Genomic DNA, 26630 nt, shown 5'->3' with positions numbered 1-26630 from the left:
GGATATTTATTTTTATTGGCAGGATCCATAATTATATTATAATCCGATGTTAAATAAGCACGATAATTTTTATCCAATATCATGGCAAGGCCGCGGGCGCAGCTTATTATTAGAACTCGAAATATTTGAGTATACGTTTTAAAATTTGAAAACGAGATCTTTTACGAGTGCCCCAAAGTCAAAGGAGTAATTTTGCAAAAAATTATTCATTACGCCCACGCAGAGCCGCGGTATCAAAATAGTGCTTATCATTTCGTCTGGCTGTTTGTAAGAGTTTGCGTCAAATAACAAAATTGTTGTTATTTAGTGAAGTGAAATTGTCATAATTTATTATCATGACTACAGGGTAGGTTCACGTAAATGGAACTTACAGTAAACGATTCATAGTACTAAAATATTTATTACTGATTTTAGATGTCGAGTGGGTTTTCTTTGCTAATGTCAACAAAATGGTCTTCAAATTATTCCAAAATTCAAATTACCAGAAACATTTCTTTACAGGTTGAAACCATTATAAGATCACCCTGTATTTTCAGTGGGCTGAGTGTGAGTTTACATAAAAAAAATGTATGATAATTTTAGTTTTTGAACGTTTCCCGCTAGGGGCGCTGTACAATCCGTCATAAAATTAAATATCATTTTTTGACGCGCTCACTAGTGAGCGCGTTTGATGTAAACTCGCACTAGGCCCTCGGTTCTGAAACCCTAATTTAGTCTTAAAAATTCTGAGGCTCATTATTTTATTAAGAAAACTGTAAATTTACCTAGTTTTGTTTTAGATGAAAATTAAAAATAACAGTTTTAGCGCCACCATTGCTTACTCGTGCACGTAAAATAGTGATGGGAAAACAAAAGTATCTTAACTATTATTATTAACTTATAACAATGTATTCGTAGTCGAATTCTACAGCCAGTTAGTTACTATCTTTAGATTGTGGTATGATAAGTAGGTTGTCTATGATTATTTTGAGTGTGCTCCTCTAGGAAACATCAAACAATGGTTAATTATTAGAAGAATATTAGACAATGAAGTAGCAATGTCCTAATCAAACTTAGAACCACTAGATCCACAACCGCAGATCTTTCTAAAGAGTTCGAAACTAACCACGTCTTTTTCTAAAGAGTCCAACACTAACCACGTGTGATTAATAGCTGGTATTCCAGTCGTAACTCCTCACCGCACGTAAAAACAAATGGCCGCGGTCCGAAGGCGGCGTTTCATCGCGGCAATATCGTGCGGTAAACACTCGCGGTGGGTGGCTGACTGATTGTGGCCTCTATCTGGGTTTAACCTCAATAAGGGCCTTGGAGAGACCAGAAAAAGTGTACAACGGGCGTTCCCTTAGGCCAGACACACACTATTAGAGTAGGCGCACTCCGTTGATTTTTAATTGGCCGATAGTTGTGCCCGATTTTAAATTGTATGAAGAATCGGCCAAATCGAATCGGCGTAGTGTGCGCACTCTCATACATGCCCATACTGATCAACTGCCCGACTAAACTATCGGCCGACGAAAAATCAACGGTGTGCGCCTACTCTTAGTATTGCGGTGCATATAGGAAGTTCATCAGTCGTATTCGATGACTACGGGATGCAGCTACGACTAATGACAAGGCACAGGACACTGAATAACTTTTCATTTAGTCCACTTCAGGAGCATGACTCCCTTTTGCATACAATCCTCACGCTGGTTGGCCAGATAGGTTGGTGGAAAGACCTTATGTTCGCTTTATTTATCCCACAATATGTTATCTTTTATTGTAACTAACCTAGCTATTTCCCTGAAAACGAGTTATTTTATTGTAAACCTATCTCTTCTATACAACATTCTACCTACTTACTGACTTAGGTATATCGTTATTAAAATGCTCTATAGTAGATATAGAAATTACTGTATAGTACCTACACTGAAAACTGCAAAACCAGTCTCTCTATGATTAAACTTTGTTGCCATGATATCATCTATGTATGAAATATTAAAATACGATTGTTAAATAAAACTCGCACGACGCAGTCTCGTTTGTTTACACTGTTCGATATAAATTTACAAAGTTTCAGTTTTATATTGAACGCGAGCCAATTTTGAGTGGCTGATTCGCCTTTTCCTTATCATCTGGTTTGTTGTCTTGTAGATAATTTTGTTAGTAGGCTAAGGTTGGAAAAATACATTTAGCGAATTTTCACGTGAGAGGATTTTCCCTGTTTATAAGTAATTTAAAATAATAGAGACAGTCTTGTAACATCCCGCGTAGAATATTTAGATTTACTTATATCATGCATCATTGACAATAAAGATTCTTCATGATTTCTCTCAATGAAATTCAGCTCGTTTTTAAAATAAAAAGTAGGTAGTCTCCCCTATTTATGTCTGAATAAACTCAGCACAAATGATAAATAATTGGGCATTTCCTTATCCAAAACACATCCTAGAAATGATTCTACTGTATTACTTACTACTACTATTTAACAAATAGACATTCCTCAACTTGCCTATATCATGCTCTTAAATGAACGACTGAACCACGAGGTATTCGGACTCAAAATGGGGCAAAGACTATGACTGAGCGTACTCGTATATTCCACAGCTATTCAAGATTGTTTCAAGTCTGAATTAACCTGCTCTACCTGAATAGAAGTCTGCAGTGTTATTAACGACTTACAACTCATGCTTAACGGTATCTCCATTATCAGTTGATCACTTCAATCTTGCGTCACGCGAAATGAAATCAAACGTGCGCACGCAGTCTAAAAGCATCCCACCTTTACTCCATTGTGCGTGCTGGGAATAGCGCGCTCGGAATAGCCCGACCTTTATACAAACTGAGATTTCTAAACGTGGCTCATCTCAGCATATACTTAAGTGTTGCTATGCCATAGTATGTTAGGCTCGAGGAGGTGCCATAGCTGTGCTACACTAGGGTTAAGAAGAGAGACCTTATGATAAGAAACCCGCAATGAAAACCAAAATTATAATCTAGTTTGTGATCTTTTAAAGAAGTGGTGTCTTAGAATTATGGATTAATCTTGTTAATTCCCCAATTGCTTCCTTCTTGCCTTCTTGTAGCCAGCCATGTCGTCCATTTGCCTCTGATAAATCAGAGAGGGTCGTACTCCTGCAGTGGAGGCTAAATGATGATGTACTTATTTTGATGGGATTCCCCAGTCTGGCCAGCATGGGGAGTGCAAGTTAAATCCTCAATTTTCCTCTGGTAAAAAGAGACTAAATGACAGTATAATCTTCAGTAGAGACTAAATTACCTGACGATGATGATGATTCCCTTCTTCCAGAGTCCTCCGGTGGCAGCGTGTTTGGCGTGCCGCTCGCGCAGTGCGTGGAAACGGAGCGGGCGCTGCGGCGGCAGCAGCACGGCGGCTCCCGCGCATCGCTCGCTTCGCTGGGCGCGCTCGAGAAGGGCGACGATGTGAGTGCAAAATAACACCTATTACAAAAATTATTTACAAATTATTAAAATAAACAGATATTTTTACAACAAACGTAAACTTAACTAAACGAAGAAAAAATAAAACTTATTGTTTACTCAAAAATAAAAGCGTGTCCGCGAGGCAAAGAGGCGAGCCTGAGCCTTTGTGCAGGAAAGAGCCAGCATTAAAATTTTCCGATGTTTTTTTTAATTTAGGGGGAATAGTATATATTGAGGCGACAATAACCCAACAATATCGGTGTCGACTGGCCAACTCGAGATCTAAGAAACGCTGGTTCGAACGTCGCCTCTTTCCTGGACACTCTGGGTACGAACGTGCCAGAATCAGATCTGGTATGCGAAACAGCGAATACTCGATGTTCTGATGATAACATTACTACTAAACCAGTCTATACCCACCGTATTAAAGATTGGGAATCGGGAAATGGTTGTTCCTTTTCTAAACTTACCTAAGACAAAACGGTTTCAGAGCGTTAATTAATAGCTCTTATCACTAACAGAAGTATAGCGTAGATTCAGATTAATGATAAGAAGTAAGCCTCCCCTCTATCTATTTAAAAGTTGAATATAAAAAATAGCTCTCTGTGACTCACCGAAAGCGTACGCGTAACAATACGGCTGAAATTCAACAATGTGTCCCATAAACAAACTGAAATATAATTAATTTCCGCAATTAATCCGCCGTTTCGAGCGATTTGCCGTGATTTATCAAGTGCACGCGCAGACAACAGATTCGCTATCAATAGAGGTTTTGATGAATCGAAATCTTTTGCTGTGTCCATTGTATCCATTTATCAGCTATTTTTTTCTGTAACTAGTGTTGTTAGGGGAATGACCAGTTTTTCTAGATCTCTCGAGCAGATTTTAAAGATTGCATTGCATTATTGGTGCAGAGTTATTTACAGAGCCATTTATTTGTCTGTATGAGTTGTTATCATGATTGTTTTTCATAATTAATTAGATTTTTTAATTTGAATTCTATAACAGCCTCCGGTATTTATCCTCGAAGAAATATCTATAATTAAAATAAAATAAACTAAAGATTTCTGCTTGACCCTCGGCGATATTTAGAAATCTTGAAACAAGGGATCATCATCATCTGCAGTGATCATTGAACCCCCATTAGGAAATCCCTAATAATTTAGTTTGGGTCGAGCTTGAAAGCTCCCAAACTGGAAACCATCACGAAATTATTTATTAGGGATTCGTGAATAAAGCTCGTCTATAAAAAGTCCAACGGTATTTTTTCTAGTCCCACACTCACAAAAAAATTGCTGCAATAACAGAACTAGAAAATATTTCTAGTTGCAGCGGGTCTCGTGTAGCTGGTCGCGCGATGCGAGAGTTTGGCATTCGGCATTTGAGCAGTCAGAAATAGTTCGCGCTGTCGGCCAAGAGTTGACGTGGCGCGCACCTGGGTCTGTCCACCAGGGGGCGTTGGTACCCTGGCTGAAGGGGACTTGGGATATCCCTGTACGGAGACAGTGTAGTTAATTACTTTGTTGATGTGGCATGTTAAGCTGTCGATCTGATCAGGCCATACCGACTCTCGCTTACCAGGCTACAATTACTGATCATACGAAGCTTTTAAGCTGTCTGGTGATATTGATCTCTTCTACATATTAATGGACAATGGTTAGTTAGTATAGAATATCTACATATTCTATTCTGCAAACTCTACAGTTTTGTATAAAAGAGCATGTAAAATCATTTAACTTTTACAATCTATCATCATGATAGGCATTACTTAACTTTATCACAAATTTTATTAAATCAGTCAAACAGATTTAAAATTGGGTGATTTCAAAAGATAATCAGTATTTTGAGGGTTAAATCACAAAACTTTATATAGGTCCAGACAAATCAAACTAAACTTTCTTTAGCAACAACTCATACCCGCTGAAAACTACTCTGAAAAAGTAATGACATACCCCCCGAACAATGTTGCCAGCGAAAAGTAAAACATTCGTGTTTACGCGCTGCTTCCTGCGCGAGCGCAGCGGTTGCATTGGTTATTTTGTTGTTGTCACGTGCGTTAAATGGCGAGCGATGATGAAATTGTAAATCGCTGAGTATTTCTCAGCCGTGTAAACTTAGATTAGGTGCTATGTTTAGTGACACTAACTAATTTGTTTCTAACTGAAACTAACGTTCTTCCTGAAAGCCAATCACTTGATTATGTCTTATTGATTTAGTCGTTAATTACTGCAAACTGTATTATTGTTTTAGTTAAAAAGTGTTAAGTACACTAACGCAACTGAAAACAATGTAGCCGTCCCACTGCAGGGCACAAGCTTTCACCTTTTGCCGTTGTGATGTGGCTAGAATGAAGTATGTGTTAATCAGCACCAGCCAATATGTTGTCCCAAGGAAGAGGTGGTAGAGCAAGCTAATTGAGATGTGACGTGATATGCATGCCCTGAAAAGGGCTTAATACGAGCAATAATTTGAATTTGAACTACCCAATAGTTGTTACATAGGACTTATTATAATCTACAATACTCGTATACGACCCAGACTAGACGCACCTTAGACGTCTCAAGTGACCACGTGGGTGCGCGGGCGCATCGTTTGACAGCCATCAGCGAGTCAATAAAACTAAGTGATGGTGCTCCTATGATGTATTAGAGTAAGGTGAATGGATACAACGGGTGATTTATTGAAGTGGCATAGGTGAATAGTTGGAACGTATGCTTTTGTTTTGTTGTTGTATGACATTGACTAACCAGTGGCTGGCTACCTTAGGTTCTTATGCGGGTACTTCGTTGCTATGGTTGCCTATTATAGTTTTAACAACAGCTGGCTAATAATACCTGAATGAATCTAAGAAATAACAAACCATGAGCTGCATTTTAATGCTTCTTATTACCTACATTCTTATTTATTCAAGGATAGTACACAGCACAATATCAATATCATTATCTTATTACCTTCCTTCTGTGATACCTTACCACACTTTCTATGCGAGCTGTCATAACGTACCTAACTCTACCATTATCCATTGCATACTTATTTCAAGTGGGATTGCTGAAGAAATCTCCATTGCAACTCTTCAGCTCTCTGAAACACAGATGAACTCAAAAATATTTCAGTTTCATAACAGTGCACGCGGGGAACAGCTGGCAAAATCCGTTTAAAAACGCTATAAATTGTCCGTTGCGACACAACGCACGCGCATCAGGGCCGATGGGTCGCGCTGACGTTGTCAGACGTCACGGTGACGTCACTGGTGTCAGGTTACGGGATAGGGATGCGCGGGATTGTATCGGTTATGGAGTCAGAAAACCAGGTGTGTTGACTTTCTAAGAAATTTGTTGTAAGTTTTTACCAAATTACCAGTACCAGTCAATGATGACTAGAAAACTCTGATAAAAGACTATCTATCAAGTGCAATTAAAGTGGAACATTTATCTCTTCATCCCATAAACCCCCACTACTACTGAGAACTGGCGCTGAATGGATTTGGGTTGTCACTTCGTCTCTACATCTTTTTCAATGTTTCCGGATCAATTTCCACACTGCTGTCACTTCTGGCTATTTATGACCAGGTTCTACTTCCAGCTGCTTCGTAGAATAGCGGTTTCTTTACCATTCGTAAGTCATCCTTAATTCAGTCCAATCTGTGTCTGGTCGACTTTCAGGATACCGGCCAGTTGTTCTGGATTTTTTACGTGCACTATTATGGCCAAATTAAGTTGATAGAGTTATGAAAATATGGTGGAAATTCTGTGAAGAAATCCGTAACACAGCGCATCCCTACCTGCGGCCTTCCCGTATTCATTAAGGCCGGATAATTTTATCGCATGACGCGCTCGATATCTCTATCGCTCCGAAATAAACCGGTAATCATTCGGAGAGGGCTTAGAAGCGGTTACTGGGTTGTACACCAGTCAAGGTGGACGCAGTAAGCTCGTCTCCATAACCATTTCAATCTAAGATTCAATCCCTTACAGCTACAACATCGAAATTAACATTAACACCTTTAGACAACTCTTCAAATTCCACCTTATTCTGATCATCTTCGTTCGTTCGTTCGTTTCAGCCAAATGACGTCCACTGCTGGACAAAGACCTCCTCCAAGGTTTTCCACAATGCACGGTCCTGCGCTGCCCGCATCCAGGCTCTTCCCGCGACCTTAACCAGATCGTCGGTCCACCTAGTAGGAGGCCTGCCCACGCTACGTCTTCCAGCCCGTGGTCGCCACTCAAGAACTTTTCTGCCCCACGGCCATCGTCTCTACGAGCTATGTGCCCCGCCCACTGCCACTTGATTTTAGCAATAGCTGATCTTACCCTTCTCAAAATTGGCTGTCTTTGAATTCACCAATTCTATTCACCAACTCAAGATATCAATTCTGCCCCAGCAATAGATAGATTTCACATCATTTCACGTAGGACCGATGTGCCTGCCTCAGCGAAACACACAACTCTCTTTATGAGGTGATAGTCTTAGTTATTGGAGAACAAGTCTTCCTACCATAAGGCTATTCCAAGAGGGTAACAATAATACCTTTTTAGAATATGAGAAACTATGTATACCTTCGTAAAAACCTCAAAAATATTGTAATGGTCCTCATAAATTGTTTTGGCTAAAACAATTTATGAGGACCATTACACACAGATCTGCATATGTAATGTTACTTCTTTACCAGCAAATATTGCTTTGTGGCTTTCTTATGATATTCCGGCATGTTTTTTCCCCCGTTTCTGAAACCCCAATATCTGAACACATCTGCCAAGCAATGACTTCGTCAGAAGATTTACAGCTCGTAAAATTTTAACGTGAATCTACAAATCAACGGCTGCCCGCTAGTTATAACGTTTATTTGTATATCAACGAATGCAATTTAGTTAATTGTTTTGTGGGTTTTCCAATTTACCTTTTCATCTTAATTATATTTGTACAAGATTGTTATTTGTATTTGAAGTACTTATTATTTATACGTGTATGAGAGATAAAGAGAAAAAATAACAAACGATAACAGTTTAACTATGCTCTGTTCGTTTGGTAGAGAAAATTTTCGGTCTTAGGACACTGGCAACTAAACATACTTAATTATTGTATATAGGAGAAAGGGGGATGAGAAGGTTTAGGGAGGAGTTGAAGTTGATAAAAATTGTATATTATTAGTATCCCATCAAAAATATTTTCATGTAAAATGTTGCCGAGATGAAATGTAGAGCCTAGCTTCTTACTCTACACGCCCTAACTCTACACCAGTCAGTAATGATTATTGTGGAATGTGCATATACATGTAGGTATTTCAATTTCTATTCCCGACTATTTAAGAATGAAGCAGTTCCGCATGTTTTCCAGAGCGAGTCCTGCGACTCCGGCGACTGGGGGTGGTCAGGGCTGGAGGAGGCGGGGGGCGGCGGGCCGAAGGTGCCCGCGCTGATTTCCGCCTGCCTGGCCCACCTGAGGAGGGTGGGGCTCCACACGCAAGGACTCTTCAGGGTCTCGGCCTCCAAGAAAAGAGTTAGACAGGTGAGCTATAGCTGTAAATACATAAGTGTGGCACAGAACCTCCTCAGTAGAAGTGTAAATAGTCTTCTAGTGACCCCTCGCGGTTGTGTAGCAGTATCAGTTGTATTGGAAGACAGGATAAAAAAAATCAGATGAAAAGTTGTGAATTACTCATGAAGGGTGGTATGGTAGAGAAAGAAAAAATAGGTGTTAGTATGGAGCGAAATTAAAAAATAATTGACATAGAGATCTAAGATGTTTAGTTAGTCTCAAGATGCACTCGTATATTAGGCACAGAATTTATGGAAAAATCTCGTAGGTTAGGCTATTAGAAAATAACTCAAATGTCCTCCTTGCCTATTTCGACGCAGCTAGTTACATTGAAACAGTTTAAACATAAGAGCAGTTGCTATGATAGAAAGGAGCTCAGTAAATCCAAGATCCGTACTTACGACACCGCGGAAAACATTGACAGCCGAAATTAGATGTTTTCCCAAACGAATCGGCCGAGCAGTTGACCCAGAATTGGAAACAAACCTCTGACGTGGGCTGGCAAGTACTGGCAACACTGTAGCGAGGTTTGGGAAACATCGCCCGTTTATTGTTGATCGCACGTTCGCTGTGGTTTGGATACAAAGTGTGTTTACTTTACGCGATATGAAAAAGCGTGCGATTGAGCCATCTATAAAATTAAATTTAGAAAGAAAGAAAGAAAGAAAAACATTTATTTGGTTCAAACTTAAAAAATATAACACACAGAATGAGATAACAAAAAACAAGTACATATAAGTTAGAACCAAAATTGGCCACCGCTCAGCATGTGTCATGCTCTGGAGTGTAATAAAACCAGAACACGACGCTGTTATTCTGCGGTGTCCATTTTTGGAGAGAGCTGGAAACAAACATGAGATGAGACAATACACAAAAAACAAACAAAAGAGAAAAAACAAATAGTCCAGTCATTTCGTCCGAAAAAAAGGCAAATAAAAGAAAATGAATTTGCGCTTCCAATCCTTCAACATGTTGTAGGGGACACCCAGAAAAGCCCAACTTGAGACCGTCGACCAAGCCTTCCTAGGAGCTTTCGCCGCCATCTTGGAAAACGCTTAAAATTTGTTTTTCGGCAATAACTCGGCTATCCGATGAGACCCGAAAACTTTTGTAGGACACCTCTCGCAGCCCTCCCTGCGCTCCACAACAACAACGCCCGAACCATTTAGGAAGGTAATGAGCCCGAGAATATTGTGTATTTACTCACTTATTCTCATCTTATGTTGTTCTTTATTTCAGTTTAGTTTCAAACAATCCAGTCAAGCGTAGAATTGCCGAAACTAAAGATTGCAACCCGGTATGTTTCTCAACCCGGCAGGGCTCGGTTGCGTATATTGGAAATGCTACTTCAGTATTTCTCCGCCGGCAAACACGATCAGAATTAGTATTTACTAACGATAAACACGCGTAAATGATGCTCCTATACGTCTCAGAGGGTGATCTGGTGTACCTAAAAGGGCACCGGCCCTTTGCAATATCTAGTCTAAACCCATCAGTGCTACATGCAAACGTTTATACTTTAGTTAGACCTCCATTCTTTAAGTTTTTTCATTACAGAGAAAATTATTAGATACTCCTTTCACAACTATTCCATATTCATTTCCAGCTACGGGAAGACTGGGAACGGGGCCAGGAGGCGGCGCTGGATACGGCGGTGTGCCCGCACGACGTGGCCACGCTGCTCAAGGAGTTCCTGCGGGATCTGCCCGACCCGCTCCTCTGCAGGGACTTGTACTCTGCCTTCCTTAATACACAGAGTGAGTTAGAGCTTAAATACTTTTTATTTACGGGACTATTCCCACCACTCTTACCCACCGCTGCAACTCCTGTGTAGCCAGGATAAAAACCCAACCAGTGAAGGTCAAGTTTGTCCTTTTTCATTTACAACAAATTACTGCTCAAGATTGCCACAAGTAAGTAACGGTTAAGGTCTTGAAACTTTGAATCGGTATTGCTGAATATCCTGTAGCCATACTTTATAGGATAATTATGAGCATTGGTTATAACATGATTTAAGCACCCTTCGTGGCATGGGATGTTTTTCATACCGGACAATCATTTGAAACTTGCATTGTATAATCTGAAATGTTAATCACATAAAGACAATCCTTTAGTGCTCTAGGACACAAGCTTAGGGAATAAACGTGATTAACCCAGTGACAATCATGTAAGTATCATGAGCAGTTCATTACTTTTAATCATTGGTTCCAAAGTGGGGGGCGCGCCCCCCGCAAAGATCTTTAAAGGGGAGCTTTGTAAGAAACCTGCGACCGCTGAGAGAATGCATTCCAGGCTGCTCGATACGACCATTAGATAATCTTGACTGGAGGAGGGGGGGCGCGGAATTTTTGCATGGTCGAAAGGGGGCGCGTCTCAAATAAGTTTGGGAACCAATGCTTTAAATAAACAGCTTTAGTATAAGTCCAAACTAAATAGAAGTTGCCTACGCTCCTTAGTCACAGCTCTGATCCAGTAGTGAAACCAGCTTCAATATTCTTCCAGAAATCCGCAACCGCAGACTCCAGTGGGAAGCGCTGCGACTAATCGTGCAGCTGCTGCCAGCGGCGCACCGCGACACGCTGCACGCGCTGCTGTCGTTCCTAGCGCAGCTCGCAGCGCACGCGGACGACGCGGCGCAGCCCGGCAACAAGATGGACGCTGCTAACCTCGCCACTGTTTTCGCGCCCAATATCCTGCACAAGAATAAGCCCAACGAGCCCGCCAAGTGAGTCCCGAGTGTTTTCTTTTGCCAACCTTATAATATTTATCATGGTATAAGATCCTGCACAAGAGGAACTCCAAAGAACCCATGAGCTAATCTCTTGTGTTCTCAAGCGCTGGTAAAGCATCAAGATGGACGCCAACTACGTCACTGTGTTCGCGCCCAATATCCTGCATAAAAACAAGCCCAACGAGCCCGCCAAGTGAGTCCCTAAGTCCTTGGACCTTTTTATCTTTTTTACATGCAGACATGTTTTGCACATGCTCCAGGCTACGGGGACAGCCAGGGGTAATGTGGGACTCTCTCCACCAGAGAGGCGGGGCCTATCCACTAAAACCACATGGTATCCACTACCAGCGCGATATGAGGTGCACACACACAGGGCTTACTACACGCATATGCCGCATCTGGCTCTCTTCAAAGCAGCTTTGCTGAGGACCTCCTCCCCCCGGAGGATGACCCTGAGGCTCAGGGTCCAATGTGTGCTCCCGAGTACTAGCGGTAACAACTCGCAGGCCGATGGTACATATCCGGCTCGAAGGACCATGTTGAAATATTCCTGAAATTAAGTTTCTAGTGAAGCGGTGTTGCAACTGCTACGGTCATTTTATAATGGGACCTCACCCAGCCAGCATGTTATAATCCAAGATGATGAAGACCAGAGCTATAGTACCTACTCTCTTAACTTTTTTCTTTCTTTTTCCAGTGCAGAGCAGCTATCAGAGCGCGCCGACGTGATCAACGTCGTCAGACAACTGGTGGAGCGGCAGACGGAGCTGTGGACGTTACCAGGAGAGCTTCTACACGAAGCGTATATCCACATGTCGCATACCGCGCCGGCGCATCTGGACTCGCTGTTATTGCGGAGAGCAGAGTGAGTTCAAATTCAAATTAATTTATTTTGCAAGTAGGCTTTTAAAAAGCCCTTTTACACGGCCTAGTATTACTTTAACAACACCACTGCTGCGAGACTACAAATTGGCCAGTGTTGAGAAGCAGCGCGAGAAACTCAGTCACTAGTGTTGGTACCATTTGAAACGGTTCTTTAAAGTAAAGGGGGTGATCATATAAGTTTGTAACGGTCGACTTTTAAGAAATCTTTTAATTCGTAGAAGTTTAAGAACTTAGAGGGTAATGTTTTGATCCTTTTGTCTTTGAATTGGATGATGCGGGCATGTTGTTGTAGTAATCCTTGAGGCCTTCATCCAGCAATGGAGTCCTTTGGTTGAAACGAATGAATTTTAATAGTAAATCTCAGCTCAGACAGTCCCGAAAACAAGTACTAGGTACTTTTTAGGTTTACAATTCCATAGAGTGTAAACTCTCTTTCGAAGCTAACTTTTATTTGGGGGAACTTTGATTGGGGGAAGCTAACTTTCTGCCAGATAAGTTGGGAAAAGCTCGAAATTACGTATTTTTTTACTTTTCCTGTGTGTCCAAACATAGGTAACGCGCAGAAGCGGTCGATAATGGAAATCCTTGGTCTTTGTCCAGTAGTGGACGTCCTTTGTTTCGCTCTCTTTTTGAAACGAATTCTTATGACCTTTATTTAATTCTGAGCTTTTGTCTCTAGGTCTCTAGAGTAAGGTACGAGTAACTTTATCGAGCTAAGTATTATGCTCTCGGGGTGCTCTCTTATTCGCCCCTGCCCCTTTTCTGAGACACCCTGTATATTATAATTCAACCGTTCCAGATGTGCGCCCGAGCCCGCTTCAGTTTCCCTAAGCGGCGGCTCGACCGGCGGCGGTAGGCGCGTGTGGCCTCGCGAGTTGTTCACGCACGGCGCCGCTGCCACTGGCGGCCCGGGCAACGTGGAATCGCCCAGGTAAACGATATCTGATAGTGGCTGTGCTTCATAACTCCAGGGCTATTGCTTTATCTAAATATATAAAACGAGAAACTGACTGACTAACGCCCGTATTCACAAACATTACTATGAGGTATCTCAATGCGCGTGGACGCAAAGGGTGACACATGAACCAATTACAGAGCTTTATTCAACGCTGTGCGTTCGATTAGCTGCTTCACTTAAGCAAACATCGTTTGTGAATACGGGCGTTAGTGACATATCAACGCACAGCCTAAACGGCTAAACGTAGGCACTTGAAATTTGGATGGGACGTAGCTTAGGTACCGTAGAGGTGCACTAAGAAAACTTTCCCACGGGAAAGGGAATTAGCGGGAAAATCCTTTTGTATGAAAAATCTAAAGCGCTTAAGTTAGACGCTTGAAATTTGGCATGCAGGTACCTTGATAAACTTAAAGCTTAGTTACAACAGGATTTTGCAAAATTCCTACGAGAACGAGAGTTAGCGGGAAAAAACATTTGTATGAAAAAATCTGATCCACGCGTACGATGTCGCGGGCGGCCGCTAGTCTTTTTGTTTCGGGACTATTACCTCTCGTTCCGACCGCTGCAACTTCTGTGTAGCCAGGATCTACAGCTTGACCGCCATAAAACCCAACCAATAAAGGTCAAGTTTGGCCCGGGGAAAGTTAAACTGTCATTGGACCCGCAACGAAATTAATCAGAAGAACATAGGAGGAGTTCGAAATTTCCCTCCATTCCAAAGCGGATGAATGGGGACAAACAAAGGTTATCTTTTATGTATAGGGCCACGTCTAAGCGTAGTTCACCTCGACCCATTCAGATCTTATGCTTCCTTTCCTTGTTCCCTATCATCCACAAAAAGTTTATTCATTAGAGTTTAGAGGAACGGAGATTATCATCGATTAAAAAAGAAGAATAATATGCTGAAGACATGTCATCAAACTGATGCAATCTTGAAATGCACAGATTTGGAAGTACCTACCTATCTGAAATAGGCAGATATGGTTTCAGGAGGTTAGATACATTTGATCGACCTTCACAGGCTGTATCACAATACACCTCCTTGATCGTAAATAACAGCAAGTCCATTTTTGTTGATGTTTTTATTCTTCATATCTTCCAAATGCTGGTCCTGCTGGAACTTTAAATAATTAGGGTGTGTTTCCTCTCCTTTTATGAAGACAAACTTTTATTAAATCGTCTGTCTTCCGTTTTGTACACTGAAGAGGTGCCTCTAATTTCGTTTCAGGTCCCAGGCCAGTTTAGGTCCTGGAGTGACCATTGCTTTGCACAATAAAACATGCTTTTTGTGTGGTAAAAACATAGAGGAATTAATTTTCTAAGGGTAAAAACGAGTATCCCTCTATTAGCAAGCGGACTTGAAAATCATTTTTCAGGGGTCTCTATTCCAGAGATAGATTTACGGATGGTTTAAAAGTCATAAAAGTAAACTGTTTTCTGCAAATAAGCTTTTAAAAAGCGCGAACCAGTATTACTTTAACCCTACCACTGCTTCGGGACAATAAATGGGCCAGTGCTGAGAAGAAGCAGCGCAAGAAACGTCACCTTTGTGTTCACACACACTCAGTTTCTTAATGGAACTGCCTTCTTTGGCAGGCGCAGTGAGAAATCATACTCACGGAGTCGAAGGACGCGGGAGACGGCATCCGACACCTCGTCAGGATCTATGTCTTCCACCATCACCACCGTGCTGACCAGGTAATCCTGATTCCCCATAATTTGTAAGCACGTGTGGAGCCTGATCAGATTTTTCACACACTTTTTTTCAGTTGCACTTTCTGCTTAATTGGGGGCATAAAGCCTTTTTTGACACTCGTGGAGTGTTGTTTTCCTTAGCATGATTTTTTATTTTTAAATCCTTTGGTTATTATTGTGTGCATGATTGTTGTCTTTAGTCTTTAGTAATTCTAGGTGTTGGTATTGTTTTCTGCGTATTAGTAGTCAGACCAAATGCTCGTAGCCCTAATTCCCCATAACTTACAAGCACGTGTGGAGCCTGAATTCTTTCGTTTTGGAAGCATCCAGCATTATTTTGAGGTGACATCATCGAAAACAGAATATTAGTAATGTGTTTTTTCACAGTCTAGTTACTACTAATAATCCCGTTAGCCCCTCGTACTAAGCTACATATTATGTGTTCCGTTTGACGTCCGAAGTCCATTATGTGAGAGAGTACATCGTATTTCCTTGCGTTGTCGCTAGATGTCGCTACTTTACCGTCACGTGACCACGCCGCTAGCGCCCCCAATAGCCAAATCTGGAACTAACTCAGAAACCAGAGAGCGAGCCACCAGTTTGTGTCATTGTTGCGTCGTTTTTCGAACCGAACGGTTGTCGTTAGATTTTTCAATCATAACGTTCATTTCTACCTACAAAAATTTTTTATTTTCATAATTTTTCTAACTTTCGAGATAAAAGTAGAAAGTTTAATATTTTTTTGCAAAATACCGTTGCGTGAAGTGAAATGAGTGAAAATCATTCGACCATGCCTACGACGGACACTTTCGGCGGACGGGAACATTTGCGGTCGGCGGACGGCGACGGCGACGGCGACTCGAGTGCGGGCCGGCGCCCGCCCCGCTCCGGCGCGCCCAGCTCCAGCTCCTCGGCCGACTCCAGCTCCGAGGACGACGAGCCGCGCCCCAAGCGGCGCCGGCGCCGCGCCAGCAGCAGCTCGCGCGACTCCACGCGGGACTTGGACCGGAGGTTTGAGATACTGTCCCAGCGGCTGGTGAGTCATGTTAACAATATATTTTACGCGTATCAGGCTGCCATGCATCCCGGTGTTTCGGCCTCTGTGACGTCGACCGTGCCGCGAACGGATTCACGCGATGTGCTCGAGGCCCCCTTTTTGTGTACCCCCGCTCCGGTGGGCGACATCGCGGAGCTTGACGTTTCCGTTAAAGAGCCCTCGATTCCTAAAGCTGATCCCGATCGAGTTTCTAAGCTTGTTAGTATGCAGAGATTCAATTCTACGGAGTGGAATGCGGTGCGTTATACGGATGTGCAGAAAAAATACGTGGCGTTTCCGGGTTTTTGCGAATTAAAAATAAATGAGGAGTTGAGACGTTTGGAAGATCCTTTCGCTCCGATTAGATGGTTTCAAATGGAACGTAGTTTTGCGGCGTTATCGAATGCCCTATTGGCACAAAACGAATCGCTGAATACGGCGTTACGGAAACTTATTGAGTGGTCTTCGCAACCGAGTGCTAAATTATCTGCAATTCACGATAAGTTAAGAGAACTTTTTGGTAATGATTCTGATTATAAAGCGGTTTCACATGATATTCTGCAAATGGTATGCGGGAAACGCGCAGAAGTTTTAGAATTTCGTCGTAAGGCACTTCTTAAGTGTTTGAAAGAAAAGTTTACGCGTGAAGATATCGAAAAGATTCCCCCTTCTGCGGAATACATGTTTAACCCTCTAGATTTGGCCGGTTATTTACAAAAAATAGGCGGTACTGAAAAGTTGGTCAAGGAAAGCATGCCTAGGGCAAAGCCAGCTTCTCGTTTTAAATCTCCATTGCGCTCGAAGTCCCCCATTGCCTCAACGTCTCGTGAGAACTCCTTTCGAAATACACAGCAGTCAAAAAATAAACAACAGGGTAAATCGGAAAAGCGTAACTATGATCAACGAGACAAAAAGAAAAAGGGGGGGCGCAAAGATCAAGGTAGCAGGTATAGAAACAAATGACTCGAGACGGTTTTCGGGCGGTTGTCTCAGGCTATATCGAGCAGCCTGGGCCAAATTAGATCCTCCAAAAACCATTCTCAATTTGATTTCGTCAGCGCGCATTCCTTTCGATCAAATGCCACCATTAGTATTCCCAACACCGGAAATAATGCAAAAATATCAAACCCCAACATCAGTGATGATGTCATCAGAGATCCAAGAATTGATTCAGAACGGGGTTCTAGAGCCCGCTCCCTTAACTCCGTCTTTCATTTCCCCACTTTTTATCATAACAAAGAACAACGGCAAAAATCGGGTCATTTTCAATTTAAAAGCATTGAATCAGTTCATGAATCCCAAAACTTTTCATTTATTTCATCACTACCTAATGCCCAAGTTCTTACAAACCAACGATTGGATGATAAAACTGGACATCAGCCAAGCTTACTACCACTTGCCAATTGCGGAGCAGCATCGATGCTTCCTACGCATCAGTTACGAGGGTCGGTTACTCTAGATGACTTGCCTTCCCTTCGGACTAGCTGCAGCACCAAGAATGTTCGCCTCTGTCACAAATTGGGTGGCCGAACTACTGCGCAGCCAAGGTCTCCGCCTGATAGTATATTTGGACGATTTCATGATTGTGCATCAGAACAGAGAAATGTTAGAAGCTCATGTTCAGGTAGCGTTGACATACCTCTCCAGCCTGGGTTGGAATATCAATTGGGAAAAGTCGATTCTTGCGCCAACAAAGTCGTTAGAGTTTCTGGGGATACTTTGGGACACACAACTCAACACCAAGTGTCTACCCCTGGACAAGGTGAGGAAGATTCGCCAATGTATATTGACCCGCTTGGCAGCCGGCAGTTGGTCCCTCAAACAGGCGCAACGCCTTTTAGGGTACCTCAATTTCGCAACCTTCACCACTCTCCGAGGAAGGTTGCATTGCCGAACGCTGCAGCGACACAGCCATGTACTTCGAAAAAGCCCGCGGCGACCCAGTCCCATCACGAACGAAGTAAAGTCAGAGTTGGAATGGTGGCTCGACAACATAAGTCAGAAGACCCCGATTCACCAACCGGTTTTTCCAACAAATTACCTAGTCACGGACGCATCAGACATTCTATGGGGCGCCACGGTAAACAACGATACACTTCAAGGCACGTGGGATCGTCGTCAACAAAGATGGCATTGCAATCTAAAGGAAATGTACGCAGTGATAGCCGCTATCTCGTCAAAGGCAGAGGTTCTTCAACGCTCTACAGTAATCTTGCAGAGCGACAATCGCACCGTGGTGTCGTACATAAAGAACGAGGGCGGGACGAGATCAGCGAAGCTACTCGAAATGACCAGACAGCTGTTAGCGTTGACGGACAGCCTCAGCATAGTACTGGTCCCTCACCATCTGCCAGGCCGGTACAATACAGAAGCCGATCACCTCTCGCGCAATCGCGCCGGCTCAGAATGGTACCTACTACACCAAGCGACAGTAAAGGTCTTCAACCGCTGGGGAACCCCCGAAATAGACCTCTTCGCTTCCAGCGAAGCTCATGTCGTATCGAACTATGCTACGCTAGACTTGTCAGACTCGAACGCTTGCTTTCACGACGCGTTCAGCAGGTGCTGGAATTACCACCTAGCGTGGGTGTTCCCTCCACCATCCCTGCTGCCTCGAGTACTCCATCACCTCAACTCGGCAACAGGCAAGTTCATCATAATTGCACCCAAGTGGACGAAGCCCTTTTGGCGCCCAGATTTGAAAAACCGGGCCCTAGCCCGCCCTGTGAAGATTCAGAACCTGTCGTCGACACTGATAGACACTCAGACGGGACGGCCACCAGCTCAAGTTCACAACCTACAGCTGGAAGCTTGGCTCATTTCGGCTGGGACGCCTTAACAGGAAGTTGGACAGCGGACGAGAAGCAGCTTCTTTCGACGTGTTGGAGATCTTCGACGCTAAAAACATATACCCCAATATGGAATAGATGGTCGCAGTGGTGTCTTCAAAATAGCTTAGATTTTAAAAACCCTTCCCCTGATAACGTAGCAAGGTACTTAGCGAAACTGTTTCTAACAGATCGTTTAGCATATCGTTCCATTCTTGTGCACAAATCGGTAATAGCATCTATTTGTGAAACACTCTCTGACATTAAAATATCTTCTAACAACTTAGTTAAACACATTCTCAAAGCAATTTCTTTGGCCCGGCCAATTCCTCCTAAATTGCCAATATGGGATGCAAGATTAGTCATTCAGTTTTTAAAAAATAACAATCCAAATTTACTTAGCATTTTTGATGTTTCTAGACGTACTGCCACAATTCTTTTGTTAGCTTCGGGTCGTAGAGTACATGATTTGACACTTTTACATTGTGATACAAATCACTTAATAGACAATGGAGATTCCATTACCATGCATCCCGTATTTGGTTCAAAGACAGATTCGGCATCCTATCAACAATCAAGTTGGACTTTGTATGCTTCGCCAGATAGAAATACAAATGCTTTATTTTGGATAAGGTCGTTGATAGATATCTCAAAAAATAGAAGGGGTTCATTAACAAATTTATTTATCACAACTAGAGAACCTGTTAAGCCAGCCTCCGCGGTAATCATAGGTGGCTGGGTAAAACGAACTCTTTCTGAGGCAGGAATAGAGGCTTCCCCTGGTAGCTGTAGGTCAGCGGTGTCATCACTAAATTTTTTAGAAAAATATCCTATTAATGAAATTTTAGAAAAAGCTAATTGGCGGCATGAAAACACTTTTAGAAAGTTTTATAACAGAGATGTAGAAAAAAGTGGCCAGAGTAATGATGTGACTTCAGAAAAGTCGCTTTCTCAATTCTTTACACCCTCTAAATAATAGAAGATTGAAATTGTATTAATTTTTATTTATCAATCGCAATTAACTACCTTTACTTTTATTTTACCTTTATGTTGCTGAAATGATGGTCAGTTAATTTTTGCCAGCTAATTGGTTGTTATGTTTACTTTTATTACATTTTCCTACATATACGATTACTAATATCACATTGTTGCCTTTTATTTCGCAAGCCACCAGAAGATAACAAACAGATCTCACATAATGGACTTCGGACGTCAAACGGAACACATAATATTGAAATTTTACCTTAAAATAAAATTTGTATTATGTTTCCTCAGACGTCCGAAGTCCAAATAATGCCTTCCTGGTGCTAGACCATATCCTCATTATTGTTTTATGAGCCGAACAATGACACAAACTGGTGGCTCGCTCTCTGGTTTCTGAGTTAGTTCCAGATTTGGCTATTGGGGGCGCTAGCGGCGTGGTCACGTGACGGTAAAGTAGCGACATCTAGCGACAACGCAAGGAAATACGATGTACTCTCTCACATAATGGACTTCGGACGTCTGAGGAAACATAATACAAATTTTATTTTAAGGTAAAATTTCAATATTATGCTTGTGTCACGAGTGGGCTTACCACAGTATTCAAGTGCCAGCGGGGTTCAAAACTGCGTTCCTCGGATAACGAGTCAGCCAGTCCAACCTTTCGACTATTGTGGCTTATCGTAGTTTGCATAGGTTCTTCAGAGAACTGCTCGCTTTCGTCATAGGTATAGATCGTTTCATCCACGAAGACGCGCCCGGCGCCCCACCAATATTTGGTCGAGGGAAGCGCGGTGTGCAGGGAGCAATCCTAGCGTCATTATTGTAGTCACTCATGGATAATTTAGCGTGTACCTATAACATTCAGATATTAGGGGAAGAATGGTAGGGCGCGTCATCGTGGATGAAACGGTATACAGGGTGGAAACGATAAATGATCTCACTCGATTATTTCTAAACTACCTATACAAGATATCAAAAAACTAGTTACTGATCCTGATACCAAATCTATGGAAGCTGGAAACATTGAATTTTCGGATATATCTAGTTTATACTGTAACGAAAGAGCTCGTGAAGCACTTTCAGGATCAGTAACCACTTTTTCGATATCTTGTTTCTTTTAGAAATAATCGAGTGAGATCACTTATCGTTTCCACCCTGTATATGGTGCTGTTTCTTCCAACACTGGCTGTAAACAAGGTAGCCTTATTAAAATTCCTCGTTGTTTATACTTGCAGCAAGGCGGTGGTGGTGTCGGAGGGCGGCAGCAGCGGCATCGGCTGCACGCCGCACGCGCGCGACTCCGCGCCCGACTCCAACGACTCCGCCAGTGACTACAACGAGGTACTCAATACTCAATATTTTATTGCATCCATTATGTAGATTGTAGGTACTTAAAATTAGAACATTATGGGCCCTGTAGGGCACGGCAATTAGGAGAGAGGAGGACCACCCTAGATCAACCGAAAAATGTATCAGAAGTTAGAGCCTAGTAAATCATTGAGATACTCACTTAAAGCATAATAGGTGGTGGTGGTGGAGGTGAGCTAGAGCACAGCAAAGGTTCATCATATCATTTCAACCACAGGACATCAACTGCTGAACATAGGCCTCCCCCAATGCTTTCCATGTTGATCGATTGGTAGCGGCCTGCGTCCAGCGCTTCCCTGCTACCTTTACGATGTCGTCAGTCCACCTTGTAGGTGGACGTCCCACGCCGCGTTTTCCGGTACGCGGCCTCCATTCCAGAACCTTTCTGCCCCATTGGCCATCAGTTCTGCGTACTATGTGCCCTGCCCATTGCCACTTCAGCTTGCTAATCCTTTGGGCTATGTCAGCGACTTTGGACTTTGGTTCGTTTACGGTTTCCATATTGAACGGTTGCAGTTGGTAGCGGCCTGCATCCAGCAATTTCTTGCTACCTTTATGAGGTAGTCAGGCAACCTGGTTGGTGTCTCCCGCTACGCTTTCCGGTACTTGGTCTCCACTCCAGAACCTTGCTGCTCCATCGGCTGTCAGTTCTGCGTTACTATGCCCCATTGTTACTTTAGCTTGCTTGCAAGTTTTTCATCATCATTTCAGCCACAGGACGTCCACTGCTGAACATAGACCTCCAACCGTGATTTCCATATTGACCGGTTGATAGCGACCTGTATCCAGCACCATCTTTTTTCGACGATCTCATAAAGGTACCTAACACTTTATGAGATCATCGGATGGGTAAGCAAGCTGAAGTGGCAATGGGCAGGGCACATGTATGCAGAACTGACGGACAATGGAGCAGCAAGGTTCTGAAGTGGAGGCCACGTACCAGATATTGCAGAGTGTAGAACCTCCACTTACCAGGTGGACCACCGACGAAGATAGCAGGAAGGCGCTGGATGCAGGCCGTTACCAACCGGGCGATGTGGAAATCATCAGTGGACGTTCTGTGGCTGAAATGATGATGATAATGATCCATCCGACCGATTTCGGCCGTGGCGACCACTCCGACTCCTAGCTGTCTTGGCGGCGCTGGTGTGCCCGAAGATGGCTTACGTAGCCGATCCTCGCACATTGTGAACAACATTGAAATCATGATGATGAACTAAAGAAAGCATACGCGTTAAAGACTTTCAGTGATACTTAGAATTCAAAATTGCCGCGGGTTAAACTACTGCTGGTAGGGCCCAAAAGATAAGGAGACATGTAAAGTGCCCCATAAGGGCTACCTTTTCATTTTTTATTATTTACATTTTGACGTTCATAAGTGCCACTTGTGGTCTAAACTGAATAAATATTTTTGATTTGATTTACTGGCTGGAGTTTTCTCGTGCAAGATTTCAATAATCCCAAAGTAAAGAGCCAATCCATCATTCCAGACGCTCGGCGGCTCAGACGAGGACAGCTGCGTGATAACCGCCTCCCTCCACATCCCCGCCGCGTCGGTCTCCCGCGCGCGTCCCGCCCCGCCCCCGCGCCGCCGCTCCACCTCCGGATCGGAGTCGTCGGCCAAACGCGACTCGGCCGTCGGCTCGTCGGGTGTTTCCGTCGTAGGATCGTCGGGCGCGTCGGCTGTAGGATCGTCGGGCGCGTCGGTCGTAGGATCGTCGGGCGCGTCGGCGTCGGCGTCGGGCGCGTCGTCGCCGCCCGCGTCGCCGCCGCCCGCGCATCAAGCGCCGCTGCGGGTCACGCTTACAGCGACGGGAGAGTTGAGGCGCACGCCTGATATTGACAGACTTATCTCACTCGGAAGGTAAGAAAGAAAGAAAAATCTTTATTTGACAACGTAATAGTAAAAAAATAAATACATTCATATCATTTTAGATCACAAACATCAAAAGGAGAAAGAAAAAAGGAAAAAATAATAATGAACGTTGTCAAAAAGGCCTTGGCCTATCTGCCAAGACACTGATTTTCAGTGGGCGCCTTTTTGTACGTAGGGGCATTCAAGTATACAAAATAAAAAAATAAAAAATTGCATTAATAATTAAAACACTATAAATCAAAATTAGTTTGGTGTCGAGAGAATGAGGGTTTTCGCGATTGAAAAATCCGCCAGATGGCAATACGTAGACGGGAGGTCCAAATGCTGCATGATTGGTGGATTTTGACATATCTGTCAATGTCATGTCAACATATCTGTCAATATCATGTCAAAATCCACCAATCATGCAGCATTTGGACCTCCCGTCTACGTATTGCCATCTGGCGGATTTTTCAATCGCGAAAACCCTCATTGCCTTGATCATTTTAAAGATGATAATAAGGATTGTCAAAAGTCGCCAAAGAAGGAACTTGTTCTATGCACGCAGGCCAATCTTTAAGGCTGCATCAGGGTACCTATCTTTGATTTAGTTCCCGGCTAAACAATGCCAGGTCTCGGAATTAAGCTTTCACAGGTCCTCATCAGAAGCATGGCAAGAAAGCATGTTACTTAATAATTATTATTCTGCAATGTAGTTAATCATATAGCTTGAACCACCAAATAAAATTTAACACATTTTCCAGAGAACGCAACACCTCGGACGCCCGAGCAGTCGTTCTCAGACAACACGACGAGACCACGCACGTCAGGACGCGGGCCTCGTCGCGCCAGGAGACCGTCAGGAGAGACGAACAGACCGTCAGGAGAGACGAACAAAGCATTAGGAGAGAGGAGCACAGCGCCAGGAGAGACGAGAGGAAGGAAGGCGCCACGCTATACAAACGGGGGGAGCTCATCTCGAGCGCTCAGTCCCCGCCCACATGACAGATTATATACGTGTTTTTATACATAAACGTCTATTTATCATTTTGTTGTTTTCTTCCAGCGATTTAGGTTCCATCTCAAAATTTTAAGAAAATTCGGCTGGGCAATATTGCTCCAAACTCCCTGAAAAATTTATGCGAATACTTGGTATGCTTTTTTTAATGTTTTTTTTTTTGCAAAGGATGATGGGCACTTTTCTATGGAATCTGGGCGTAAAACCAACAGAAATGTAACTACTATTATTTGTTAGGACTTAGTATCAGAAATATATTTTCATATAAATAACTACCAATAACTCCCGGGTTTGCTTGGAAATTGATATAATGTATAATAGTCATAGGTGTTTTATTGCGCAAACAAAAAATTTAATCAATTAATATACCTACATTGATACATTAAGTTATTTATCAATTATTATGTCCAACAATTAAGGAGGGGGGCCAACAAATTGTATAAAATAAGTTCATGTTTTACATTACGTGCGTAGGACCAATGAACACAGTCATGTTTCAATAGGATTTCTACCAATTAATCTTTAGTGTTGTCGCATAATCGATCACGGATCGATTACACTAGTTTACAAGGTTTTTTACCCAGAGATGAAACTGATATGTATCGTTAGAGTTATTAACCCTTACTTAAAAACTGAACTTAGAAAAAATTTAGGACGTCAAATTTTGAGAATATTGATTATATTAATTTTTATCATTTTTATACATTTATCTCTAAAAACAACCAAAAATGAGTCGTGTTACTCCTACTTTTATACTAATTAGTATCAGTTTCCCTTATTATAGACCAACAGCAATCCGCTAACATATTTTTAACCCAAATTCCTTGGTATCTTTCCTCAAAAACCTTCAAATCCTGGTGAAAAATTTCGCCATGCTTAACACTCACGCTTCCCAGGTTCTCAGGAAAAAAATTGAGGTGAGAATGTAAAAAATGAATTTTTAACGACTTATTCACACCCATTCATTGGTAATTCCTCAATAATTTGGAAACAATTTCTGCATAATTCTCAGATAAATTTATAGTTTCCCAGGAAACTTTTCACTACTGCTTTAAATGAATACCAAGCATCTTTCCCTTACTGGAATTACGGGTAATGACGGATAAAGAACTCCTTCAGATTGCAGCACAGGTTTTGTGACTGATGCAACATCAGGATATTGTATGTTCTTGGTTTTTGTTGTTAAAACCTGTAGTTTCAGTGAGACAGAAGTAACAGTCATTAGTGTGATTTGTTGGTTCTCTACATAACATTGGGGTGCCGAATTCTTTTTCCTGCAGCCTAGTGCAATAATGTACTTCTCAAATTTACGCACACTACACCAGGAACCCATTTTTTATCAGGTTTGTTACCGAGATTAGAAAGTAATAGAAATAGGCCCGTTTTACGGTCTTAGTGATTGGTTTCTTTTTTTTTGACAATATAATTTGACCACAAACATAGCAAAAGTTATTTGGGCTTAATTTACACTGCCTTGGTGATATTTTAAAACAAGTGAAAATGTTAAAATAATACTTAAACGCAATTAAAATAAAGCAGAAACTCCGACACGGCTAACAAGACAGCTTACTTAGGTTAATGTGGATATCTCAAAAACTAGACGTGATAAAAATATGAGACATATTTTTGTAATAAGGGGGCTGGTAGAAAACACATCCAATATAAATTATCTTTGGGTAAAAGAAAATCTTTTTTTTTGTAAACTAGTGTTATTAATCGATATTGCTAAATAACGATTTATCGATTAACAATTCGATTAATCGATTTTATTGATTACCATCATTACTATCATTTGATTATTAATTCAATTCCTTATTTTCAGCAATATAATGATTTATTCGGTATACATACTTAAGATATGATACAATACTCTCAATATGATCGATAAAAGCAATCTAATTGACCTGATATTATTTTTATTACCCTAATGTGATGTGAAATACTATAGAAACTTTGCATATTCAACGACCTCTATCTCCGTATCCCCGCGTATTTCAGGATTGTTGTCATACTATGAAATGAAGTAAGGTAAACGGCTACTAGTTCGTGATAGTACGTAAGTTCGTAAGTTTTTTTTCTAGCTCAAATAATAAGCAAATGGAATATTATTTATAAAAATTCTTCATTACTGCAAAAACTCTATTATTTAAGCTATCTAAAAAACCAAGTACCAGCATTGTGGCGCCAAAAATGAGAGTAATACGAAGCTTCAAACTCTCAGAGAGCCAAAAACAGCCGTGCGGCTTGCAAAGGTTGCTCTCACCGTAAGGTTAGCGCTCCAACTTCTTAAGCTTATAAAAAGGCGAAGGAA

General features: G+C 42.1%; 1 protein-coding gene and 1 long non-coding RNA gene across 2 annotated transcripts in view; both read left to right on the top strand.

Moving 5' to 3' along the window:
• The window catches only part of LOC135080982 (uncharacterized), a 48971-nt gene extending 25836 nt beyond the window's left edge, over positions 1-23135 (top strand). The window contains exons 5-14 of the mRNA XM_063975707.1: positions 3290-3423; positions 8761-8931; positions 10568-10718; positions 11464-11686; positions 12390-12557; positions 13377-13508; positions 15132-15233; positions 21314-21419; positions 22937-23065; positions 23112-23135. Coding sequence (XP_063831777.1) covers positions 3290-3423; positions 8761-8931; positions 10568-10718; positions 11464-11686; positions 12390-12557; positions 13377-13508; positions 15132-15233; positions 21314-21419; positions 22937-23065; positions 23112-23135 — 1340 coding nt within the window. The remainder of the gene's footprint in view (positions 1-3289; positions 3424-8760; positions 8932-10567; positions 10719-11463; positions 11687-12389; positions 12558-13376; positions 13509-15131; positions 15234-21313; positions 21420-22936; positions 23066-23111) is intronic.
• An 18-nt stretch (positions 23136-23153) lies between these two features.
• LOC135081325 (uncharacterized) lies at positions 23154-24348 on the top strand. The gene is made up of 2 exons (XR_010259189.1): positions 23154-23310; positions 24066-24348. It is a non-coding gene; the product is annotated as an uncharacterized LOC135081325 (long non-coding RNA).
• The last annotated feature ends 2282 nt before the right edge of the window (positions 24349-26630 follow it).

This window comes from Ostrinia nubilalis, chromosome 19, assembly GCF_963855985.1.
Source record: "Ostrinia nubilalis chromosome 19, ilOstNubi1.1, whole genome shotgun sequence".
NCBI lineage: Eukaryota > Metazoa > Arthropoda > Insecta > Lepidoptera > Crambidae > Ostrinia > Ostrinia nubilalis.
Note: the sequence above shows the minus strand (reverse complement) of the source record. Positions and strands in the feature narration are given on the sequence as shown.